General features: G+C 40.4%; 1 protein-coding gene across 1 annotated transcript in view; it reads right to left on the bottom strand.

Annotated features, from left to right (window-relative positions):
• LOC135103244 (uncharacterized) overlaps positions 1-22,500 on the bottom strand; it is a 108,314-nt gene that overhangs the window by 40,444 nt on the left and 45,370 nt on the right. The window contains exons 6-8 of the mRNA XM_064009289.1: positions 16,413-16,508; positions 13,762-13,945; positions 8,360-8,484 (exon numbers count right to left, since the gene is read on the bottom strand). Of these exons, the coding sequence (XP_063865359.1) occupies positions 8,360-8,484; positions 13,762-13,945; positions 16,413-16,508 (405 nt within the window). The remainder of the gene's footprint in view (positions 1-8,359; positions 8,485-13,761; positions 13,946-16,412; positions 16,509-22,500) is intronic.

Here is a 22,500-nt window from a genome sequence, read left to right as displayed (position 1 = left end):
TGTAGTAGTGGTGGTGGTGGTGGTGGTGATGGTGATGGTGGTGGTGGTAGTGCGGTCTACTAGCAGTCTGTGATAGTCTCATGTAGAAGGGGAGGGAGTGAGAGTATCGAGTGTCACATTGATCACACACATACATACACACACACACACACCATTGGACCAGTCTCCTAACCTAACCTAACTTAACTTACCCACTTACCTTCCTCTATTCTTATTAACGCCTCCATACTCTCTGCGCTATCAATATATTATAAACCTTCCTTACAGGGCGTCCTTAATCATCCTTACAGCCTCCATGCCTGGCCTTATCAATATCCCGTCGCCTGTCAGTCCTCTCTCTCTCTCTCTCTCTCTCTCTCTCTCTCTCTCTCTCTCTCTCTCTCTCTCTCTCTCTCTCTCTCTCTCTCTCCCCCTGTGTGTGTGTGTGTGTGTGTGTGTGTGTGTGTGTGTGTGTGTGTGTGTGTGTGTGTGTGTGCCGTTTCCGTGTTCATCTTCCCTGCATTCATTTCTGCCTCACTAACAAGCTCACACACACACACACACACACGGGGTAAGACGAGCTGCTTTATGTATTTAGCTTCTGTTTCGCTTCAACTGTTGTACTGCTAGTGTGTGTGTGTGTGTGTGTGTGTGTGTGTGTGTGTGTGTGTGTGTGTGTGTGTGTGTGTGTGTGTGTGTCCTTGCCTAATTGTATTTTCACAGAACTGAGTCAAGGTCGTCGTGTTTCGTTCTTCAAAATTCTTTTAAAATGTTTTTTCTTCAAGACTGAATATTTTTGTCACATGCGAGAGAGAGAGAGAGAGAGAGAGAGAGAGAGAGAGAGAGAGAGAGAGAGAGAGAGAGAGAGAGAGAGAGAGAGAGAGAGCCCTTTCCACCCTCCTCCCGCTTTACCAAACACCGTTGTTATGGAGAAATATTTTAAACTAGACACAACTCTGCCACCAAAATAAAACAGAAAGGTCGCGATATAAAAGCTTCAATTTCCACGCCAACCAAATGAAATGTTTTTGCCCCTTTAATAAAGCCTCCGCGCCTCGCCTCGCCTCTCTACACGCGACTACGGCCATAAGAATAAAACGTGCGTATGAAATAAACTTAGAAATTTTTTTTACTGATATGAACTAAACATAGAACAAATTTCACTGATATGAAATAAACAACAAATTTTACTAACATTCCTCCGTGCAATGAAAATAAAGGATCCGGAAAGGAATGACAACTCGAACAAACATTAAAAAAAAAAAAACAATAAGAAAGAAAGAAAGAAAAAAAAAGACGATACAAGACGTAAAGAGAAATAATTTATTGTACGTACAGTGGACGTAAAAAACAAATTGCCACAAGATATGAAAGGAAATTTTCTCAGGTCTAAAGAGATAAATAGAGACAATAAAAGCAGGATATGAAAGAGAGAGAGAGAGAGAGAGAGAGAGAGAGAGAGAGAGAGAGAGAGAGAGAGAGAGAGAGAGAGAGAGAGAGAGAGAGAGACCACAGACTCTAAATATAAAAACAAAGCAATAAAAGATATGATGAAAGATCATCTCAACGCCAGTGAAGACCAAGAAAAAAACGAATAAGAGAGAGCGAGCTACTCCATCACTCCGCTGAGCATTCTTGATGCAAACCTTTTAAAGCAATAAGACCCGATTATACCAAACTCAGCCTTCCCTGCAATGATGGATCAAGATAATCACAGCCTTTGTCAATCACACGCCCACCAGCCATTCGAGGGAGAGATCAAGACCCACCAGCCATTCGAGGGAGAGATCAAGACTAAGCACGCGAAAGAAAAAAACAAAAATTCGTAGCAGAAAAAGGAAAAGAAAAACAATATTAGTCCTACAAACTACCCATTAAAAAAAAAAAAAAAGTGACAAATAGCAATATTGAGCTATATATTCATTTTTCACAATGATAAGGAAAGAAAGCTTAAACGAAAAGAAAATACTCTCTCTTGTGGATAATACTGACCCACACAACGATTGTTACAGAGAAGAAAAAAAGATGAATAACTATATAATTCCTATATTTTCTGCTTTATTTCTGACATGAAAAGTGTCATCAAGTCATACAATAGTCTCTTTTTTCTCCCTTTCTTTGAATTCTTCTAACAACGATAAGGGAAGATTAAATATTATACGAGAGAGAAGAAAACTCACAGCAAAAAAATCACTTTAGGTTATCCTTCTATGATTAGTAAAAGTATCATAGTCATATATACATTTTTTTTGTTCCCTACAACGATGAGAAAAGATTGAGATAAGATGAAAAGTTACTCCAAAGACACACACACTCTCTCTCTTTCCACCATCTCTCTTATTCAGAGTTACAAAAATAGCACTTGCTTTTTGTTTTTTACAACTAAGAGAGACGATTAATATGAGATGGAAAGTTACCCCGAAAGACACTCCGTGTCTCTCTCTCCTACATCTCTCTTCCGGCAGGTGAGCGGGCCAGCGATTAAATTAAGAAATGGCAGGTAGCAGTGGAAGCCGTTACTTGCCCCGCCTGCAATTGGACGGAGAAGGAACAGGTGGAGGTAAATCTCTCTCTCTCTCTCTCTCTCTCTCTCTCTCTCTCTCTCTCTCTCTCTCTCTCTCTCTCTCTCTCTCTCTCTCTCTCTCCCCAAAAAAGTAAGCCCTAAAATTCTGAAAACAAAACGAAAAGAAAAAAAAAGAAAATGCAAAGTAATCCGTTCTTAACAAAGCAAAAACATACACTGATAGGCACAATGATGGACAGGTAACTCGGAAGATAAACAGAAAACGGACAAGTACAGATAGACAAATCGATAAGGGTAACAAAAAATGGGGGAGAGAACGAGGGTGGTAATCCAGATCACCAGTATTAAAGAAAACCAGAATCTTTGCAGCGGGTGACTCAAGTGTTCGCGTGGTTGTGTGTCTCGTGTTGTGAAGCAATGGAGGAAGACAACAGGAAGATGGAGGTCGTGTGTGGGAAAGTGGAGGAAGTGGAGCAAACACAAAGTGGATTGGAGGGCAGGAAGCACAGTTGTTGAGAGAGAGAGAGAGAGAGAGAGAGAGAGAGAGAGAGAGAGAGAGAGAGAGAGAGAGAGAGAGAGAGAGAGAGAGAGAGAGAGAGAGAGAGAGAGAGAGAGAGAGAGAGAGAGAGAGACTGCACGTATCCTGCTCGCCTCTGATCATTTTCAATTTCCATGATGCAAATAATGAATAAATATTGAATTAATTAACATATGCTATTCTCACTTTTTTGTCCAGCTCGTCTGATGACTAAAATAAATTAGTAAAAGTTTTTACTTTATTATTATTATTTTTATTATTATTATTATTATTATTATTATTATTATTATTATTATTACTATTACTATTATTGTTGTTGTTGTTGTTGTTGTTGTTGTCTAGATATATATTTGATTGAATTCTAATTACTTTTATTTCACTTTTTAAGGTGGTGACAATCACACTTAGTAAATCAACTTTATATATTTTTGGGGCAGGATGGGGAGAAAGAACACACTCACAAACACACCAGAACATAAATAAATCGATAAAAAAAAAAAAAAAAAAATCATTATACTACACCATCGTATAATCCACTTCACCTCCCTTTACCCTAACCAGTGAAGGCGCAGGTAACTGTTAATTAAATAAGACTAACACCTGTACGGGTTTGGCCGGCACAGGTGGGCGAGGCGGGCAGGTAACGAGGCGTCTGTTATGCAAACGTGTCCGCTGGAGGCAGGTGGGTTATCGCGCCGCTGTGCCAGGCTTTGTGCTGAGGGATAGGGGGCCGGGGACGGGGATGGAGGTGGGAATGGGGACGATGATGGAGGGGATGGGGGGGTTCCTTTCAATGGTGTTTGTATACCCGAGCTGCTTGGGTGGTTAGGTGCTGTTCGTTGTTGGTTTCTTTCTTGTTAAATAACCGGGTGACCTTCTGTACTCGCCTATACTGTATTCTTTGTCTTCTCTCAATCAACTAACGTTCTGTATTCACCTCTGCTATACTTGCGTCGTCTCTCAGTTTTAAGTTCCTTTGTATCTCATTTATCCAGTCCTTGATGAAGAAACGGGTAATCTTATTTTCACCTTTATTGTGTTTTACATCTTCTCTCAGTCTTAAGTTTTCCGATCTCCCTTGCATCTCATTTATCATGCCACATGAGGAGATTAGCAGCAGATCCAAGGGCTTGAGATTGAAGGAAGAGGCTTAACCCCAGTGATTGTGTGGTGGTAACTTGCTTCTGACCGTGACTGCAGGAGTGTGGGTGAAGGAGGCGAGCGTCACGAGGCGGCCAGGTGTGTCAGAAGTATACAAACAGTCTAGGTGCATTCAACTGCCTTTGCAAACAAATGTGACTGACTTAGTGAAGGTCACTGCGCTCAGGTCACAAAAAAAAAAAAAAAAAAAAAAAAAAAAACGGAGATAAATAAATACCTTAATGACTATAAAACCGAGTAAGGAAAGCAGGAATGCAATGATGTCCATGGAGTTACAAAATTTTTAAATGACCATGAATTTATTTTGTTCGCTGCTTCTGTCCACATGCTATTCTGTGTGGAGGTGCGCTTGTTACCGCACGGAAGAACACGGTCACGGAAAGCATGTAAAGCACGGAATTATGCATATTTTTTTCTAGCTTCCATAAACGCAACTGTACTGTTAGAGAGAGAGAGAGAGAGAGAGAGAGAGAGAGAGAGAGAGAGAGAGAGAGAGAGAGAGAGAGAGAGAGAGAGAGAGTCGTTGAACCGCAGTTAACGAGCACAAATGAATAAAATAAATGAACCCCGTCAAGCTCAGTCTCGGGCTCCTCCCTCTGCTAATGGCGGTGATAACATTAGCGGTCCGGGTACTGAGGGCAGGGAACCACAGCCACATCGCCACACCTCCGCCTCGCCGTGGTTGTTGTGGTGGGAGATGGAGGAAAATTCGTGATAAGTAAAGTGATGGTGCGGAGGCAATCTGGCACTATGTCTTGGCTCCGCGCCCTGTAATTTCGTGGTGAGCGAGTAAGCAACGCCAAGCGACCCGCAGCCACAGTTCACGCGCAGGCCGCTCAGTTCACCGCTACAATTATACCACTGAGAACTTTCTTAACCCGTATTTTGAAACGCTTAGGGGTCTCATAAAGACTGTTTTCAAAGGCCACTCAGATGTTTAGTCGGGTTCTCGTGGGTGTTTTTCCCAGTAATGATGCAGAATCTTTGTGGGACTCTCGCTAGGATGATCGTGAAAACCACAATAATTTCCACTAAAGGCTGTTAAACATAGTCGAAGAAAATGTGTTGAAAGGTTTGGTAATGCAGTTCCTTCATCCACAACGAAACACACGCACACACAAGGAAATCCTAATATAACTGACATAAGTTGATAATACGGGTAATAAATTATATGGCATGGCATAATACCGAAGAATATTTCACTTTCTTCGTAATAAATAATAGGATAAGCAAAAATAAGATATGAATATGAATTACTGAACCAGTCAATGAATAACATAATAATGGTCAAAAGAAGTGGAAGAAAATGGAGTAGCTACGTGATACAGTCCGTACTGCGAGACAAGGAACACGTATTATGGAAGAACGTCGTGTACTGAGCGTATGTAAAGCCTCTTCACTCGTCGCTGCATCAGTATTCACCTACACACTACACATTCTTCCCTACTATTGGTTAAAACTGTTTAGTACGTCACCACTATAAATAAATAAATAATAGATTTATAAAACAAAGTCAGATTTGCCCAAGAGTACAAGAGTATTTTAATTATTAGTAAGATGTGCAATAAAATTTAGAAGATTCTCGGCCAAGACTTGGTCCCCGGCGTGTCGAGTCTGTTACAAATTAATACATTAATGTTCTTAAATGCCTGAATGTTTCCCTTTGCATATTCAAATTAATTCATCAACCCTTCTCCCTTATTCCCAATACAGGCAACTTGTAAGGGTATGATGTATTTATTTTTATTTATCCATTTTGATTGATTTTTTTTGGCATCATTCATATACCAATTAATGAACATTATAAATAATTAGCGGTATGTTAAATCATCATTGTCATCATTATTATTATCATCGCACTTGATTCCCCACAGGACAAGTGGTCCCTTAATGTGATACTTTCCACTCTTCTTCTGTTGGCTTCCTGTCTGTTCCAGGCCATCCCAGCTAAACTTCTCCCATCAATCCACCTTTTTCTCCATCTGCCTTGCCTTCTCTCACCACTTCCACGTAGCCACTTTGTTATCCTAATTATTCACTTATTATCCATTCAAAACATGATCTATCCTTTCCTTTTTTTTTTTTTCTCCTTAGTTGGTCAAAATTTCTTTAACTTTGGTCTAATGCATGATGCTCCCTTCACATTTCTTTATGTTATGTTAAACATTGTTCTCTCCCTTCTTCACCTTTAGGCACTGTTGTTTTAATTTTGTAACTCATGTGATTCAGACCTGGAAGAATGCACAAATTATAAAACTTTTTTTTTTGGGGGGGGTAATGGGAGATTATTTTTTGTAAGTTCTTTACTTCCTCAACCACTCCATCCCATCACCATTTTTCTTTTAATTTGTCTTCATGACGTAGATTTATATCTGAAGCATGTACAAATTTGCATTAAAAATTGACCAAATAAACACACAAGACAAAATACTGTACATAAGTATGAAATGACAAAGATTTGGACAGTGACAGCTAATATTACAATTGTTCATTCTTCCACTAAATGCTCACCAGTCACATACATTGAAAAAGATTTGTATTGGGCACCACCAGATGTACGTAAATGGTTTGTCAGTTTCTGTTATAGAATCACAGAATGACAGTCCACTAATCATAACAGTCCCTCACATGGATGAGATATGTAATGAGTATACATGTATTTTTTATACATACAATTAATCAACACAAACATCACAGCTGCACTAAGCGACAAATGTGTAGAGAGTGAAAGGTAGGGACCTTATACACTGGGGGCTACAAAATAGATCAGAAGGGAACACAATGTCATGTCCAACTTTAGGGAATGCAATTTGAAGGGAGTTTGTGAGCCACGTCAGGTGCACCACACGATGCCAGGCTTGTGCAGGTTGTACAGTACGACAGATCACAGCACCACGACACTAGGAAAAAGAGAGTGTGGGGAAACAAAAGGGAAAAATACAGCTTCCAGATAAATCACTGACACAAGCACCACAGAAAACAGGGCTGTGCTAGAACTAAACAAAAATAACGGGAAAAATAAGGTAGGGCCAACAGTGGGAGGCCTAACCTTTGAATTTGAAAGGGACTTGTTTTGGGACGACAACTCGGCCTTTGGAGAGACTCTGACCTGTTGAGGGTTGTGAGGGCAAGGTAATGGGGGTGGTGGTGGTGGTGGTGGTGGTGGTGGTGGTGGTGGTGCTGGTGGAGGATTGCGGGGCACACTTAGAGGTTCTCGGGCATGGGACAGGACTCATTCTAGCTACTGATGTTTTTAATGTGGTTGTGGTACTGGTGGTAGATGTTGTGGTGAGTGGTTGTCTCACCCTGGCCGGATGCCGAGGGAAGCACACTTGGCGATTGGGAGGTGGGTGGAGTAAGTATGTTTGAGGATGGGCAGGTGCATGACGGGGCGAGGCTGGCAGGCGACGGGAGGGATGCAGGCGAGGGGAAGGATGTACAAGTAAACGAGGGGAAGAATGAAGGCCCGGTGAAGACACATGACTTGTAGAGGAGGTTACATCTGGGGAGTAATGGACTCTTTTGGGAGAGGACACCTGAGGAGAGGTAGTTGCAGAATCTTTTGGGGACAGATGAGTCTTCCGTAAGGCTGTTGAGGGTTTTCTTGGGGAAGCAAGACGTGGGGAGCATGCTGGGTAGGGGTGAGGTTTCAAGAGGGACGCAGAGGAAGTAGAGGATGAGCAGGAGGAGGAGGCCTGACTTTGGGAGGGAGCAACGCGTGGGGAGGACACTTGATGAGAGGCTGGCTCCTGCTGAGGGAACGAGGAGGCCTGACGGGACTGCTGGGGGGAAGGGGCCTTTTGGTGGTGTGTCGGGGAAGTGTCTGGCGGTTGGTGGTGGTGGTGGTGGTGATCTGGACCGGCATGTGGGCAGGAAAACCATCGTGTCAGTTCAAACAAACACTGACAGCAGAAAGTAGTAGTAGTAGCAGTAGAAGTAGTAGTAGAAGTATGGCTCATCTATCAGTCAACTTCACCATCAACTTTTACTTTTTTGGTTGGCTTGTTTAGTTGCTTGCTTTTTTCCGTGGTGCTCTTGTGGAGATGGAGGTTAAAAATAATAATTTCAACAGCCTCTCTTTCACCTGTAAGCAGAAGGGGCAAGAACAGAAAGACAGGGCAAGAAGGGAAGAGTCAAGGCACTAAATGTGTACTTACTCGGGCCGGCTGCAGTGGGGGAGCGGCTGGGTGACTGGGAGTCCACAACAGGAATGTGGAGGCATCGCTGGCAGAGGCACTCCTTCCCTGTGTAGGTGACACGCTCTCCAGTTGGGAAGGGTTGTCTGTTGTGAAGAAAGAGAACCCACATGAAATCAAGAACATGAGAAACCTTAGCACTCTGCATATCATCATCATAATTTAGGTGTTCTCATACTGGGTTTGCATACTGTACTTGACAAAATATAGTTATAGGTGACCATTCAAAATGAACATCCAAAAAGTATGGTTATGATATGAGGCATATAGTGTACAAGGGGGCGACCTACCATATCTATAGTTTGGTTAGGTTGCCCCTTTTACACTATATGCCTCACATGAAGTATGTATGTTGAATGACAATGGAATTTTCTTAAATAATTTATGAAAACTGAAATTACTGAAAGAATGTTGGATGATGAGGGAAGGAACAGCAGAAGCAAGAGGACAAATCCAGTGAAATGACAGAGCACCAGAGTACATCAGACAAGAAAGTGAAGGGAGGAGAATAACAAGATTAGAGCATGCAAGGAAGGTTGCAAGGTCAGGAATAGATGGAGATTCTTCTGTCATAGCTGTTTCCTTGAATGAGTAGGAACAAGCAGGAAATATAGAAAGATAGGTAGACAGATGTCACATAAGGCCTTTCATATAATCTTTTATCAACCCTGGATGTCTTCATAAAAAAAAAAATGATCTCAGAGTAAGTAATTTATGTGCTTCTTGACTTGGAACAAAGAAAGCATTTGAGTAAATTATTTTCTGTAGCACTGCATAAGAGTACATATCAACATAAGAAAATAAAGGAAGCTGCAAGAAACCAAAAGGCTTACATGTGGCAGTCCCTCTTTAAAACACACTTATCTGTATGTGCATATCATCCCCATCCATAAATTAATCTTCTTTTAAAGCTCCTTTGTAACTCAGCACTCAAAACCTGATTACTAAGTTTATTGCACTCATCTACCGCTCTATCTGAGAACCAAATTCTTCCTACCCCTTTTCAAATCTAACTTTATTAAGTTTAAATCCATTACTTCTAGTTTCATCCTGATTACTAATCCTAAGGATTTTCTTTATATCATCTTATTACATTCTTATGCCTTTACATACCTCAATCAAATTCACTCTTAATCTAAGCCTCTCAAACAAGAGTAATTTTAAAAACTTTAATCTCCTCTTATAAAGAATATCTCACATCCCTTGTATCTTTAGTCATTCTTTCTTGTACTGACACATTCTTTATATAATATGGAGATCAGAACTGTAAAGAGTACATTGGGTGAATGAATGTGCAGAGGCAAGGTCATATATATAAGCCTGTAGACTTAACAGGTAAAATTACTTTTTTTTTACTTTTTTGTATGTAAATGTGTGCTGGAGCTAGTTTGTCACATTGAAATCTGAATGAACAGAAAAGGCTTAAATTGATATCATACTTAACAGATGGATATTTGATGCATACAGAGGAAGACTAAGACAGAGCAAAGTAAATATAAATGTCTTTTGCTGTTGCTTCATGAAAATAAGAAAAATATCAATCAAGAATGTCCTCCAGTGTCTTGTTTGTTATATAAATGTACTTGTACCAATATTCAATTAACTTACTCATTGGTTTTGTTCAATGGAGACGCATTAAAAATTTATTTTTTATTTCCATGCCACATAATGATTTATTTCCTCATTACTAGCTTCATGTGTGTTGAACATTTTATCTGAACTAATAGTCAAAATATATTAACATAATTTATCTGCAAAAGAAAAGTTCCTTGGACTGTACTCCACATACATTATAGAAACCATACACAAGAATACAAAAAGCATGTTGAAACTGTTCTACATACACATATGAAAGTATGAATATAACACTGATATCATATTAAACTTTTTACTGAAGAGTGAAATATCTCACTGTGAACCTGCAGAGGCCTTTCATAATCACCCTGGGATGAGGGAGTACATTTCATTCACTTCTCCTGATTATGAGAATTATACAGCACAAATGCTTATATAATGTGACAGGCTTAAAATTTATCTGATGTAGATGATAAGAAAATCTGTCCACTCAACAAAACCCCTTCACAGTCCCCTTAGTGGACAAAGACAATAAGTACATTTATGGCTCACAAATTTTCTAGCTACTTCTTCATGGTAGTCAGGAGTGAGTGCCTCCAAATATGGTACTTTATCTTTTATATGATTGAATGCGAGAGTCAGCTAAGGCAGAAACTTATCTTGTCAAACCTTTCACTTATTATTTATTAGGTCCCCATATAAGGCTTAGGATGATTTGACCTGTAAGTTGTATTATCATTCTAAACATATTATCCATTATCTCTCACTCCTCTACCATCATTTCCTACTTGTTCACTTTCCTCTCAGCTACTTTCATCACTCTCTGAGTAAACATACTTACTCTAAACACAGTATGCCAATTTCTCATGTGAAGCTCATTTGCCATTTAACTAAAATAGCCCTCCATGAAAATGTTGGCAGTAGATCTTTGTTAAGTGGCAAAGATGTTATTAAGAAGTGCACCACCTACTGCCATGAACTTGTCCAAAAATGGGAGACACATAACATCATTTCCTCCATGTAATTGTCCTTTTATTATATCACCATTACTCAAATTAACAAATCTATATGAATCAGGTTAAAACATCTATTAATGACAGAATACACAGGAAAAGGGCACACCTTGTCCCACTGCAGATGGAAAATTACATAGGAATGGTTTTCTCCATTAGTTTTCTAATGATCAAGTGTATGTATCCTCATAAACAAACTTTTAAATCACTTTGTTGGGACACATGATAAGTAAATTTGTAACTTTTCAGTACATTTTATAAAGATAAAAAAAAAAAAAAGTTTTCAAAATATGTATGTATCTACAGAATATATATATATATATATATATATATATATATATATATATATATATATATATATATATATATATATATATATATATATATATATATATATATATATATATATATATATATATATATATATATATATATCATCTGGACTAAAAATATAGAATATACAAATCAACTTCAAGTTCTGTATCTCTGTTCACAGATTTGTACATGCTGTTCATTGCACCTCAGTGACTCTGCCCTCCTAATCTAATCTTTGAGAAAATTTTCACAGGTATGCACATGAACATGTTACAAAGACAGAACACTACTGATGACAACGTGAGTGTGAGAGTGCACACGCATACTTATTTACATAACACAAAGAGAAGACTGGTTTTAGTATATGCTTGATGAATATAAACAGTGGACTGATTAAAAAAAAGTCTGACTTTAGAATTTTAGTGGTGTGGTATTTCTTTTAAGAAAATTTTAATGAATTATATTGAAGTCAAGAAATAATAACATTACATCAACACAATGTACTTGTGTCACTATTATATTTCTGTTCAGAAGCAGCACATGCAAACCTCACCCACTCTGTATTTATCAGGGAAGAGCACAGACAAGTTTCAAGTCAAATTTCTTAAGTATAATTTACCTCGCATCTCCCCTAAAACCCATAACTCTTTTCTCCTTTTAACAAAACTTCATATTTCTGGTTTTTGTTTAATACAAGAAAAGTATGGGCTACTTTAAAGTCAAATTTCATACCCTTTACCTTCATGACAAATTCTCCGGAATCTGCTACTCCATCTCCTCCCTGAAGGCAACTTTGAGTAAATCTCCTTTAAAGTTGTGCAGTGTTAAGTATGCAAGAAAAATTACCCCCCACATATGAATGGTGTTTTGGGTACATGTCTGCGGAATGAAGCACAATGGAGGAGGGCTTGATCATGGGAAATAAGACACCAAGACATTGGAGAGCAGTATGTTGTAAGGTGAGATATGATGGAACAGGAATTACATGAGGATTCATAAAAGGAGTGATAAGTTTGGAGGAAGCAGTGGAAATAAAATTATGAAATGAATTACTAGTGAAAGTATAAGAGGCATCTGAGAATAGCATGTGGGAGGGTGAGACAGAATAGAATAACAACAAAAATGTCAAAAGAAAGACATGAGAGTAATATTATGAAATGATTTACTGGAAAACAATAAGAAGGCATCAGATAACAGCATAGGGGAAGATGAGATAGAACATATTGAGAACAAAAATATTCATAAGAGAAGTGATATGTCAAGAAGAGAGAAAAATAGCAGTAATATTAGGAAATAACTTACTGTGGAGTACTGAAAGGCCATCAGGCAACAGCACATAATAGGGTAAGATAGAAGTAAGATACAGCAGAACAAAAATTAGAAGAGCAATCATAAGATAAGAAATTGGTGATGCTGATGTGAAGAAATGAGATTAGATTATAAAATGTCTTGGTAGAGAAAACAGAGAATGCACTGAAGAAAGGAATGACATGAACAGAGTAGCATGGAACGGAACAAGAATAGCCATAAGAGAAGTGATACATCAAAACGAAACAACAGGGGTAAAACTATGAGTGGGGAAAAATATAATACTATTCCCTAATGCTTTCAACAAGTGTAATTTCTATGTAAGTAAAGATGATTTAGTGTAAAGTAAACAGTGAATGTAGTATGGTGTGTGAGATGGATGTACATGGAATATCAAGTGTGAGGTAAGATGAAAATTTAAAGTGTGGAGAGAAAGGAATGTGTGTGTGTGTGTGTGTGTGTGTGTGTGTGTGTGTGTGTGTGTGTGTGTGTGTGTGTGTGTGTGTGTGTGTGTGTGTGTGTGTGTGAAATGGGATTGCTGGAACTTTCACTTTTGGATTCTCCATCTGAGAGAGAGAGAGAGAGAGAGAGAGAGAGAGAGAGAGAGAGAGAGAGAGAGAGAGAGAGAGAGAGAGAGAGAGAGAGAGAGAGAGAGAGAGAGAGAGAGAGAGAGAGAGAGAGAGAGAGAGAGAGAGAGAGATACCACTCAAATACAACCACTATTATGTTCAAGATGAAAACACAAAACTGAGAAATGAAGCAGCAATGATGATTCCTGTATAAGGGAAAAATAAGGGTGTTAAACTGGTGATGATGATGATGATGATGATGATGATGATGATGATTCCTTGTAATTCAGGCACCTGAAAAGAAGAGAAAAGAAGAAAAAAAAAAGGAAGGAAGGAAGGAAGGAAGGAAGGAAGGAAGGAAGGAAGGAAGGAAGGAAGGAAGGAAAGGAAGGAAGGAAGGAAGGAAAGGGAAGGGAAGGGAAGGGAAGGGAAGGGAAGGGAAGGGAAGAGAAAGAAAAAGAAAAAGAAAAAAGAAGAGGAAGAAGAAAGACAAGAAAAAAAGAAAAAAGAAGAGGAAGAAGAAAGACAAGGAAAAAAAAAAAAAACTGAACACACTCCCACTCACACACACGCACACACTCACCTGCAACGGGCACAGGTGAAGCACTTTTGATGATAGGAGTTCCCGAGGGCAGACACCACCTCGCCCTCCACGTACAGGCCGCAAGTGGCGCACCGCTGGCCGAAGTTCTTTTGGTAACACTCGGTGCAGTAATAATCCTTCTCCCGTGTGAAGAACCCGCCCTGAGCTAGGGACTTCTTGCAGCCTGGAAGAGTTCAGGGAAGTGGCAGGTCAGGTGGAAGAGGTGCAAGGAAGGCTGGGAGGTTACGTGAGTGTGTATTGAACTGTTTGTGTTCCTGTAAGACTGAGCTTAGTTAATAATGTTTTGTCTTTATATACGACTCGTAATATTACATTTATCCTTTCCTTTAGTACTGCATAACACTGATCTACTGCTGTACTTGTCTATTTGTGTTTCTGTTAGACTGAGTTCAATTCGTTAGGTTCTGTCTACTCGTAATTTAGCACTTTTTTTTTTTTGTATACTTCCTTTCTTGTGGTGATGCATGACACTGATCTTTTGGTCTATTTAACTATTTGTGCTTCTGTATGACTGTAACTTCATAATGCTGTCTTTAGATATTCGTAAATTGTCATAATTTTACATATATTCTGCACATGTCCCTCTCTTTGTTAATCCATGACGCTGATTTATTGTTCTCTTTGCTCTTCTCTTCTGTTTATTGCGGTGTCTTCTCAACGGTGTGTGTGTGTGTGTGTGTGTGTGTGTGTGTGTGTGTGTGTGTGTGTGTGTGTGTGTGTGTGTGTGTGTGTGTGTGTGTGTGTGTGTGTGTGTGTGTGTGTGTGTGTTGGTGACTTTTTTTGACCCGCTTTTGTGTATGTTGTTTCTCTATTATCATATTATTAACACTACTAGCATTATTAGTGTTGTGCATTTGACCTACAAGGAAAATTTCAGGCCAGTATTTACTTGTCTTTCCTGTATAAAACTTTCTTTTTTTATTATTATCACCGACATTTATACACTCTTGTCCAATTATGAAAGTTATTTTGAGGAGGAAAAAAATATACATGTTATTATATTCAATGTGTGTGTGTGTGTGTGTGTGTGTGTGTGTGTGTGTGTGTGTGTGTGTGTGTGTGTGTGTGTGTGTGTGTGTGTGTGTGTGTGTGTGTGTGTGTGTGTGTGTGTGTCTGTGAGTGTGTGTGTAACGCTTACTGATCCCTTTTTATTATATTGTTTATTATTATAGTCTCTCAATCTTTCTCTATCTTCTTTGCACACCCTAACGAGGAGGAATAATGCAATAAACCGTCTGACTTTATGGCTGCTATCCCTAGTCGATACTGCCAACTATATACAAGTGCAATTCGATTAGTTTTCATTGTGATTCATTCTGGTTCTTGTATCGTATTTTTTGCGTCATCTGAAAACGTAGGACTTAACTTAATATGCATTGAATTCCATGTAATAATGTATCTTAAAATTTATTAAAGGCGCTACTGTTATCATACATCTAAAAAAAAAAACCTACAAATACCATACATTTTAGAGAGAAAACTAAGCTACGTCTCTCTCTCTCTCTCTCTCTCTCTCTCTCTCTCTCTCTCTCTCTCTCTCTCTCTCTCTCTCTCAACGTAAAAAAAAAAAAAAAAAAAAACAGTTGTTAAGTCATCATGAAAACTATTCAATATCTTTCCCTTAACAATATGTCCAATTCTACGAGCCATTCATCTTTAGCCTTTGTGCATATGACTAAGATGAGTGATCTCTCTCTCTCTCTCTCTCTCTCTCTCTCTCTCTCTCTCTCTCTCAGGCTAACAGCACATGAAAGGCAACACATGTCTGCAAATTGGCCTCTCGGTAAGGTAATGAGAAAAAAGGGTCAGGAATGGAGGATCTGAGGCGGTGCAATTAGGCCGTCGTGAATCATGATCCCACAGACGGAGGGTTGAATAGCTTTGCGTCCCGCCCTACTTGAAAAATGAGCGAGAGCAACTGCCTGAAGGAATGAGGGGTGAGGGAAGGATGGATGGAGGGAGGGAGGGAGGGAGGGAGGGAGGGAGGGAGGGAGGGAGGGAGGGAGGGAAGGATGAGAAGGTGGTGGTGTAGTGAGAGTAGGAGGAGGAGGAATTTAAAGTAATGCACATAAATGTCCCAAAAACATTTACAAGTTTGTGGGAATCCTTGAGCTTATGGGGATAAAAAGGATAATAATGAGGAGGAGGAGGAGAAGGAGGAGGAGGAGGAGGAATGAGAAGAGTTATTGCAATGGTGGTGCTTAAGGTAGACTCTCTCTCTCTCTCTCTCTCTCTCTCTCTCTCTCTCTCTCTCTCTCTCTCTCTCTCTCTCTCTCTCTATTGAGCTGATAAGATGATACGGTTCGTTAGTATTGTAGAGAGAGAGAGAGAGAGAGAGAGAGAGAGAGAGAGAGAGAGAGAGAGAGAGAGAGAGAGAGAGAAACGAGCGATGAACCCTATTAAGATCAAAGATAAACCTGTATCTACTTGTTTATTTGGATGTTACTCTCTCTCTCTCTCTCTCTCTCTCTCTCTCTCTACTCCAGCAGTACCACACACACAAAAACGCCCCACATTACCCAATCCCATTCATATCACCCATGCCTTCCTTTTATACCCTTACACCATCCCCTCTCCTCCTGTCCCTTATGCCCTCCCTCTCCTTCCCTCTTCCTCCCATTTATACTCACTGTGACACTTGAAGCAGTTGATGTGGAAGTACTTCTCCTGCACGCGAAGTACCTCTCCCGAGCACTTCTTGGCACAGTACTCACACAGCGTTTTCCCTGCGGAGAGGACACACCCTGGGATTAGCAAGGGGCGGCAAAGCGGACCCTGTCACTCACGCCCAGCGCAGCCTAGCCAGCCGCGCATCCCTCTCCCGGATTTGTCAAAGAGGATTTAGATTGTATGTCTCAATCTTGTTTTTTTTTTTCTTTCTCTCTTTCTTCCTGTGTTTAGTGCTTGTTGCTATTGCCATGGTTCTTTGGTTTTGATATAGTCAGGGTGAGTGTTTTGATTCATTTAGTTCTAATTACTAAGTCTATTCAGAAATTTGATGTTTGATTACAGGGTGAGTGTTTTGATTCATTTAGTTCTAATTACTAAGTCTATTCAGAAATTTGATGTTTGATTAAGTAATATGCTTCGTATTTGAACTTATGCTATTTTAATGTTTTGTATAATTCAGTGATGTTAATAAACTAATGATCAATGTTAACATTGTGTACCTATTGCATAAGACAAATCAACAAACATTAAAAACACGAGCTATTGTGCAGCAAACATTGAAACGTACAGCAACGTACAAAAAAAAGGTGGCTGGCTACGGGGTATAAATTTCATAACCCTATAAAAAAAACATGTTCTAAAGGGAAAAAACAATGCGCGAAGCAAAAAAACAGCACAAAACTGCTTTCCTTTAGAACTGACACTAGCCATGTAGGTAAAAAAAAAAAAAAAAAAAATGTAAACGATTTCCATTCGCAGCATTCACTAGTCGATTATTATTAGAAAAAACAAGAAGTACTAGCATACGAGTCCATAATTAAGTACCGTTGCGCATATAAACAAAAATACACTGACTTTATGAATTCGTCGTCATCCACTCTAGTCGCAGGGAACCATAAAGAAGTGACCGATCAATAGTCATTAGCCGAGAACAGGTTTACCTTGACGCAAACCCTTACCTGAGGGACGCACCGTCACGCTCTTCTCCTCGAATATCCACATTGTGAGGGCGTCAATACTTTATGCCTTGCTTACTTAATAGGAGAATCGATTACTCACGTGCCACACTTATTTTCTAGTATCTTATTATTCACTGCTCAGGATGGTTGGGTCACGAGTTTAATTAAAAGGGGGAGTTGTGAGTTTATAGCTAGTTCATTCAGAAAGCTGCTGTACCGCTGTTGACTTACAGTACTAGGGAGGAGGAAAGACTTGAAGAAATAACTGAACAAAGGAATATCAACATTTTTTTCTTTTTTTTTTTAGCCATGAAGATAAGACAAGATAAGATTACGGATCATTTAAATACCGGAGAAAAAAATATATAAAAAAGGGAGGATTAGGGAGAATTCATATCCGACGATGCAACGGAACGCGGATATAAGAAAGGCTATGGGTGGTTGGTAACGCTGAAACCAGAATCAGGTGACCTTGCGTTAGGTGGTTGGGAACGCTCGCAGGAAAAAAAAAAAAAAGAGAGAGAGAGAGAGAGAGAGAGAGGAGAGAGAGAGAGAGAGAGAGAGAGAGAGAGAGAGAGGAGAGAGAGAGAGGAGGAGAGAGAGAGAGAGAGAGAGAGAGAGAGAGAGAGAAAAACGAACCGGGAAAAAAATGCTGCGGTTGTGTCGATCGAGCGATAAACTGAAGACTAGACAATTAAACTAAGAACCGAACAATGTGGTAAGAATGATAGTGCGAAGCTGATGAGTTAAAAGGAAAGAGGAGGAAATAAAAGAAGAAAAAATAACTGTTGAGTGCATTGATGAACAAGTACTGGTAAAAAAAAAAAGTCTAGTACGAAAGAACTTAAAAGGTAGTAGTACTAGACCTCGTCGTGCGGGTTTGGAGAGAGAGAGAGAGAGAGAGAGACGAGAGAGAGAGAGAGAGAGAGAGAGAGAGAGAGAGAGAGAGAGAGAGAGAGAGAGAGAGAGAGAGAGAGAGAGAGTAGTTGGGGGGACAGAGGTGGTGGTAGTGAAAAATGTAGTGATTACGTTAGTGGTGAATGAGGAGAGCCTGTGATGATGATAGTGATAATAGTGATGATGATGAGAAGGAAGTGAAGGAAACAGATAGTGAAGGTAAATATCGTGATGGATATGAAGAGAATTAAAAGAAATGATTATGAAGACACTTAACATGATATTTGGACTTTTAACAGCTGTAGCAGAGGTAATAAGAATAATTGAAGGGGCAACATTACTAGCTAACATTAGCGAGTGTAGCAGTAACATTAGCGTCGGTGTAGTCAACTCATCAAGCGTCGTGGTGGTGCAGTGACGGTGATGGTGGTGATAGGAGTAATAGCAATGCCGGTGCTGCTAATACTAGTGGTGGTGCAGGTAATAATACCAATGGTGGTGGTGATACTGATGATTGTGGCGGGGGGTAATAATTGGCGGTGTTAATGACGGTATGTACGCTCCCAGGGGTTGTGAAGGTGGTGCTGGTGGTGTAAGGTGGCGCTGGAGACTTGGAGGGAGTGGCAATGCAGTACAGGACGAGAGAGGGAAGTAGATAGTGAAGGAGTATGTAGGAGTAGATGGGAGTGAAGGCGGAGTAGAAAGTAGGAAGTGGAGGAATATCCAGTAGAGGGGAGGGAAGATGAAGAGGGAGGATTGTTGGAGTGAAGGATTAAAAGACGAAAGGAGAGTTGGGAAGGCAGCAGGGAATGAAGGAGTAGTTGGATGGAATTTAGGAAGCGTTGGGAGGGCAGTGGGGAGTTAAGTCAGAAGAGAACGAGGAAGTATTGGGAGAGAGGAAAAGAATAAGAGAGTGGAAGGCAGTGGAGACGAAGTAGAGGACGAAGGAGTGAAGGAAGCATTTTTTTTATGTAGGAAGGAGTGATGACGGACTGCCAAGGCGATGAAAAAAAGAATGAGGGAGTGGAAGGCAGTGGCGACGGAGTGCAGGACGAAGTGAAGGAAGAATAACAAGGAGTGACGGAGCAGAGGGCGAAAGGAATGAAGGAAGAGCAGTAGGGAGTGATGGAACAGAGGGCTGAGGGAATGAAGGGAGAGTATTAAGGAGTGACTAATAGATGGCGAGAGGAATGAAGGAAGAGCAGTAGGGAGTGACGGAGAAGAGGGCGAAAGGAGTGAAGGAAGAGTAGTAGGAAGGAGTGAGGACGGGTTGCCAAGGCCGCACCACGCAGCAACCTGTTCAAGATGACTCTTCCGCGCACCAAACTCGTCCCTTTTATCGCCTCGAGGCATCGGCGGGCACTGCGGGGGACGCCTACTACCAGCCGCGCCGCCTGTGATAACCCGAGCCGCCCCCAACCACACGCCGCCCCTCCCAGGCACCCAGGAAGGTTAAGGAAAACAAATGATGCAACCCGTTGGACACTCCAGGCGGCGACAGTCCGATAGTGGTAACCATTATTCATCCACGATACTTCATTAAACCATAAACAGCCAACCTCTCCGACTCGTTTTGGGCTTCGTTTTCTTTTTTTTTTCTTGGTATATATTTTTTTTTGCGTCGTGTTCTCTTCTGCTGCTTTCGCTTTTTATTGTTTTCCTTCATGGAGTGGGTCTGAAGTTTGCGAGCTTACAGCGTTTAGTCCCGTTTTTTTTCCCCTCTGGGCTTCAGCGTTTTCTTTACTTCCCTTCTGTTCTCTGCTCCTTTCGTTTTTTTTTTTTTTTTTTTCTAGTTTTCCTTCATTCCTTTACTGGAGAGTGCATTAAGAAGCTAAAGAATTTTACTACATCCAACTGTCCTTTATTTCTCTCTTCCCTTCTCATCTGTTTCTTTCGCTTTCATACTTTTCTTTCATTTTCTTTCATGGGTACAGTACGTAGAAGCGGACAAGTTCTCAGCCTTCCGTTCTCTTCTGCTCCTTTCACTTTTATCGTTTTCTCTCATTCCTTTCTTGGCCTGGGTATAAAGAAGGTGATTCCCTGACAAGTTGACTGCATTCACCAGCGGTCAGTGGCAGCGAGTCGTGTACGCGTCCTCTGTACACCACCGCAGGGATCAACGGGGAGGACTCGCTACTTGTCCACACTCCGTTCTGGCTCGTCAGAATATAGAGTAGCGGCGAGCCAAAGGACGGGGAGGAGTCAACAAAGTGGGTGCGATACAAAAGCCTTGACACCTAACACTGGGAGTTGCGAGAGGCAGCGTGTGGGAGAATATAAGAAGGGAGAGAAGAGGCGAGGCAAGAAAGGGGGCGATGCACTTGCAAGATCCAACGCCCTGGACAAAAACTTCTCAGACAAGTGAATTAAGGCCATAACACACTCGTCGCTGTTTACATTCGCTCCTTAACTGCACAAATTGTTAAGTGATCTGCCGGGAGGTTCACACGCGCCCCTGAGCACCCTGAGCACACTAAAACTTGGTCCTGGGAAAGCCTCGCACACCCAGACAGGCAGGAAGCGAGGACTGCCAGCCGGTCAGCGAAGTTCTTATCAAAAGGCTTTTAGTTTTTAACAGAACAATGTCCCTTATCTGACTGACTCCCTTGATTTTTTTTTTTTTTTTTGGGTGGGGATGGGGAACGGGAGGGGAGATGTAGGGAGAGAAGTGTTTTATATATATATATATATATATATATATATATATATATATATATATATATATATATATATATATATATATATATATATTATGTCGTTTTAATTTGTAGAGCGGCGAGAGAGAGAAAATGAATGTATATTTTCGAAAAGCATACGCCTAACTTTTTTCTTTAAATGGAGCAAGAAGGAATAAAAAAAGAACTTGCACTTAATTTCTTTGGCCAAGGGGCCATGAGCTATGAAGAAAAGAAAATCTATACACATTTTTCAAACCCAAATATTATATCTTTTTGCACACACGATAAGGAAGGAAGAAAGAACGAATGAACGAACGAACGAAGGAACGAAAGAAAGAACGAGATAAAGAAAGAAAGAATAAAAAACGGCCTACACTCGTTCATTTCTTCAGCATAAGCCGTGAGTACTTTGCGTAACACTCCCTCGCCGAGTAATACATTGTGATAATCTGATACTCGAGTCAAGGGTACGCTGACATTGACACTGATTGATAATAATGACGAATACAGTTAGTGGAATATTTCTGCCGTGAGTGAAATTAGGTTGCGTAACTAGAGGAGTGCGGTAACTCTTCTTTACATAATGCCTGGGAAACTCCACGTCATGTATTTACTTCCGTGCCATCTGGTGTGTGTGTGTGTGTGTGTGTGTGTGTGTGTGTGTGTGTGTGTGTGTGTGTGTGTTTAAACGATCTTACTTTTCTGGTCGACTTTAGAGTAGAAGAAAAAAAGAAAAAGAAAGAAAAAGATTAAGAAAAATACTTGAGAAATGAAAAAAAAAAAACTACAATAATTTGGTAACATCATCGTTATCACCATAATCAAAGAAACGCAAAAGAATACAAAGGAAGAAGAAGAAAAAAAAAACGGCAAACATTTTGGCCCTTACGAGGTTGCTTGCGATCTGAGGAAAGGAGTGCAGGATCTTAAGGGCAGAGGAAGGTCAGCAAACTACAACCCACACATTACAATGCACTATTCTCCGTGGGGCGTGAAGGTGACGTAGTAACATTACATTGGCAGTGCACCTTTAAAAACCAAACCCCTTCCCTCCCTCCTCTTCTCCCTTCCCATCCTCCCTTTCCCTTATCTTTTTACCTGGATATCACCACTTAGGGAGGTAAACATCACTTTGTCCACGCCCGAAATTAAATCTACACACACACACACACACACACAAGAGCACATGCCTTTCATTTGTTAGTCTCTTGGCAGCCGAATGTTTTAAAATTTTCACGGTCGCCTAACCACAACTAACCACAGTGTTTGTTTATCTGTTATCTCTCGCGCCAAACTTCCCGAAATCACGCGTCGCTGTAAACTAACAAGGGTTCGAGGAGAAGGGAAAGTAGGAAATGAATGGATCGTGTCTTGCTTCCTCTCTCTCTCTCTGCTTGCTTTCTACTTAAACGTTACAGAAAGTTTCGCGCAAGAGCTGAACGAAAGTAAACAAACTGAAACACTCAAAGTCTAAACTCACCACTTGCCTCAAAGCTTCATCTGTTCCTTGCTTC

The sequence above is a fragment of the Scylla paramamosain genome, chromosome 9, assembly GCF_035594125.1.
Source record: "Scylla paramamosain isolate STU-SP2022 chromosome 9, ASM3559412v1, whole genome shotgun sequence".
NCBI lineage: Eukaryota > Metazoa > Arthropoda > Malacostraca > Decapoda > Portunidae > Scylla > Scylla paramamosain.
The sequence above is the reverse complement of the archived record's forward strand: the minus strand, read 5'-3'. Positions and strand labels throughout refer to the sequence as shown.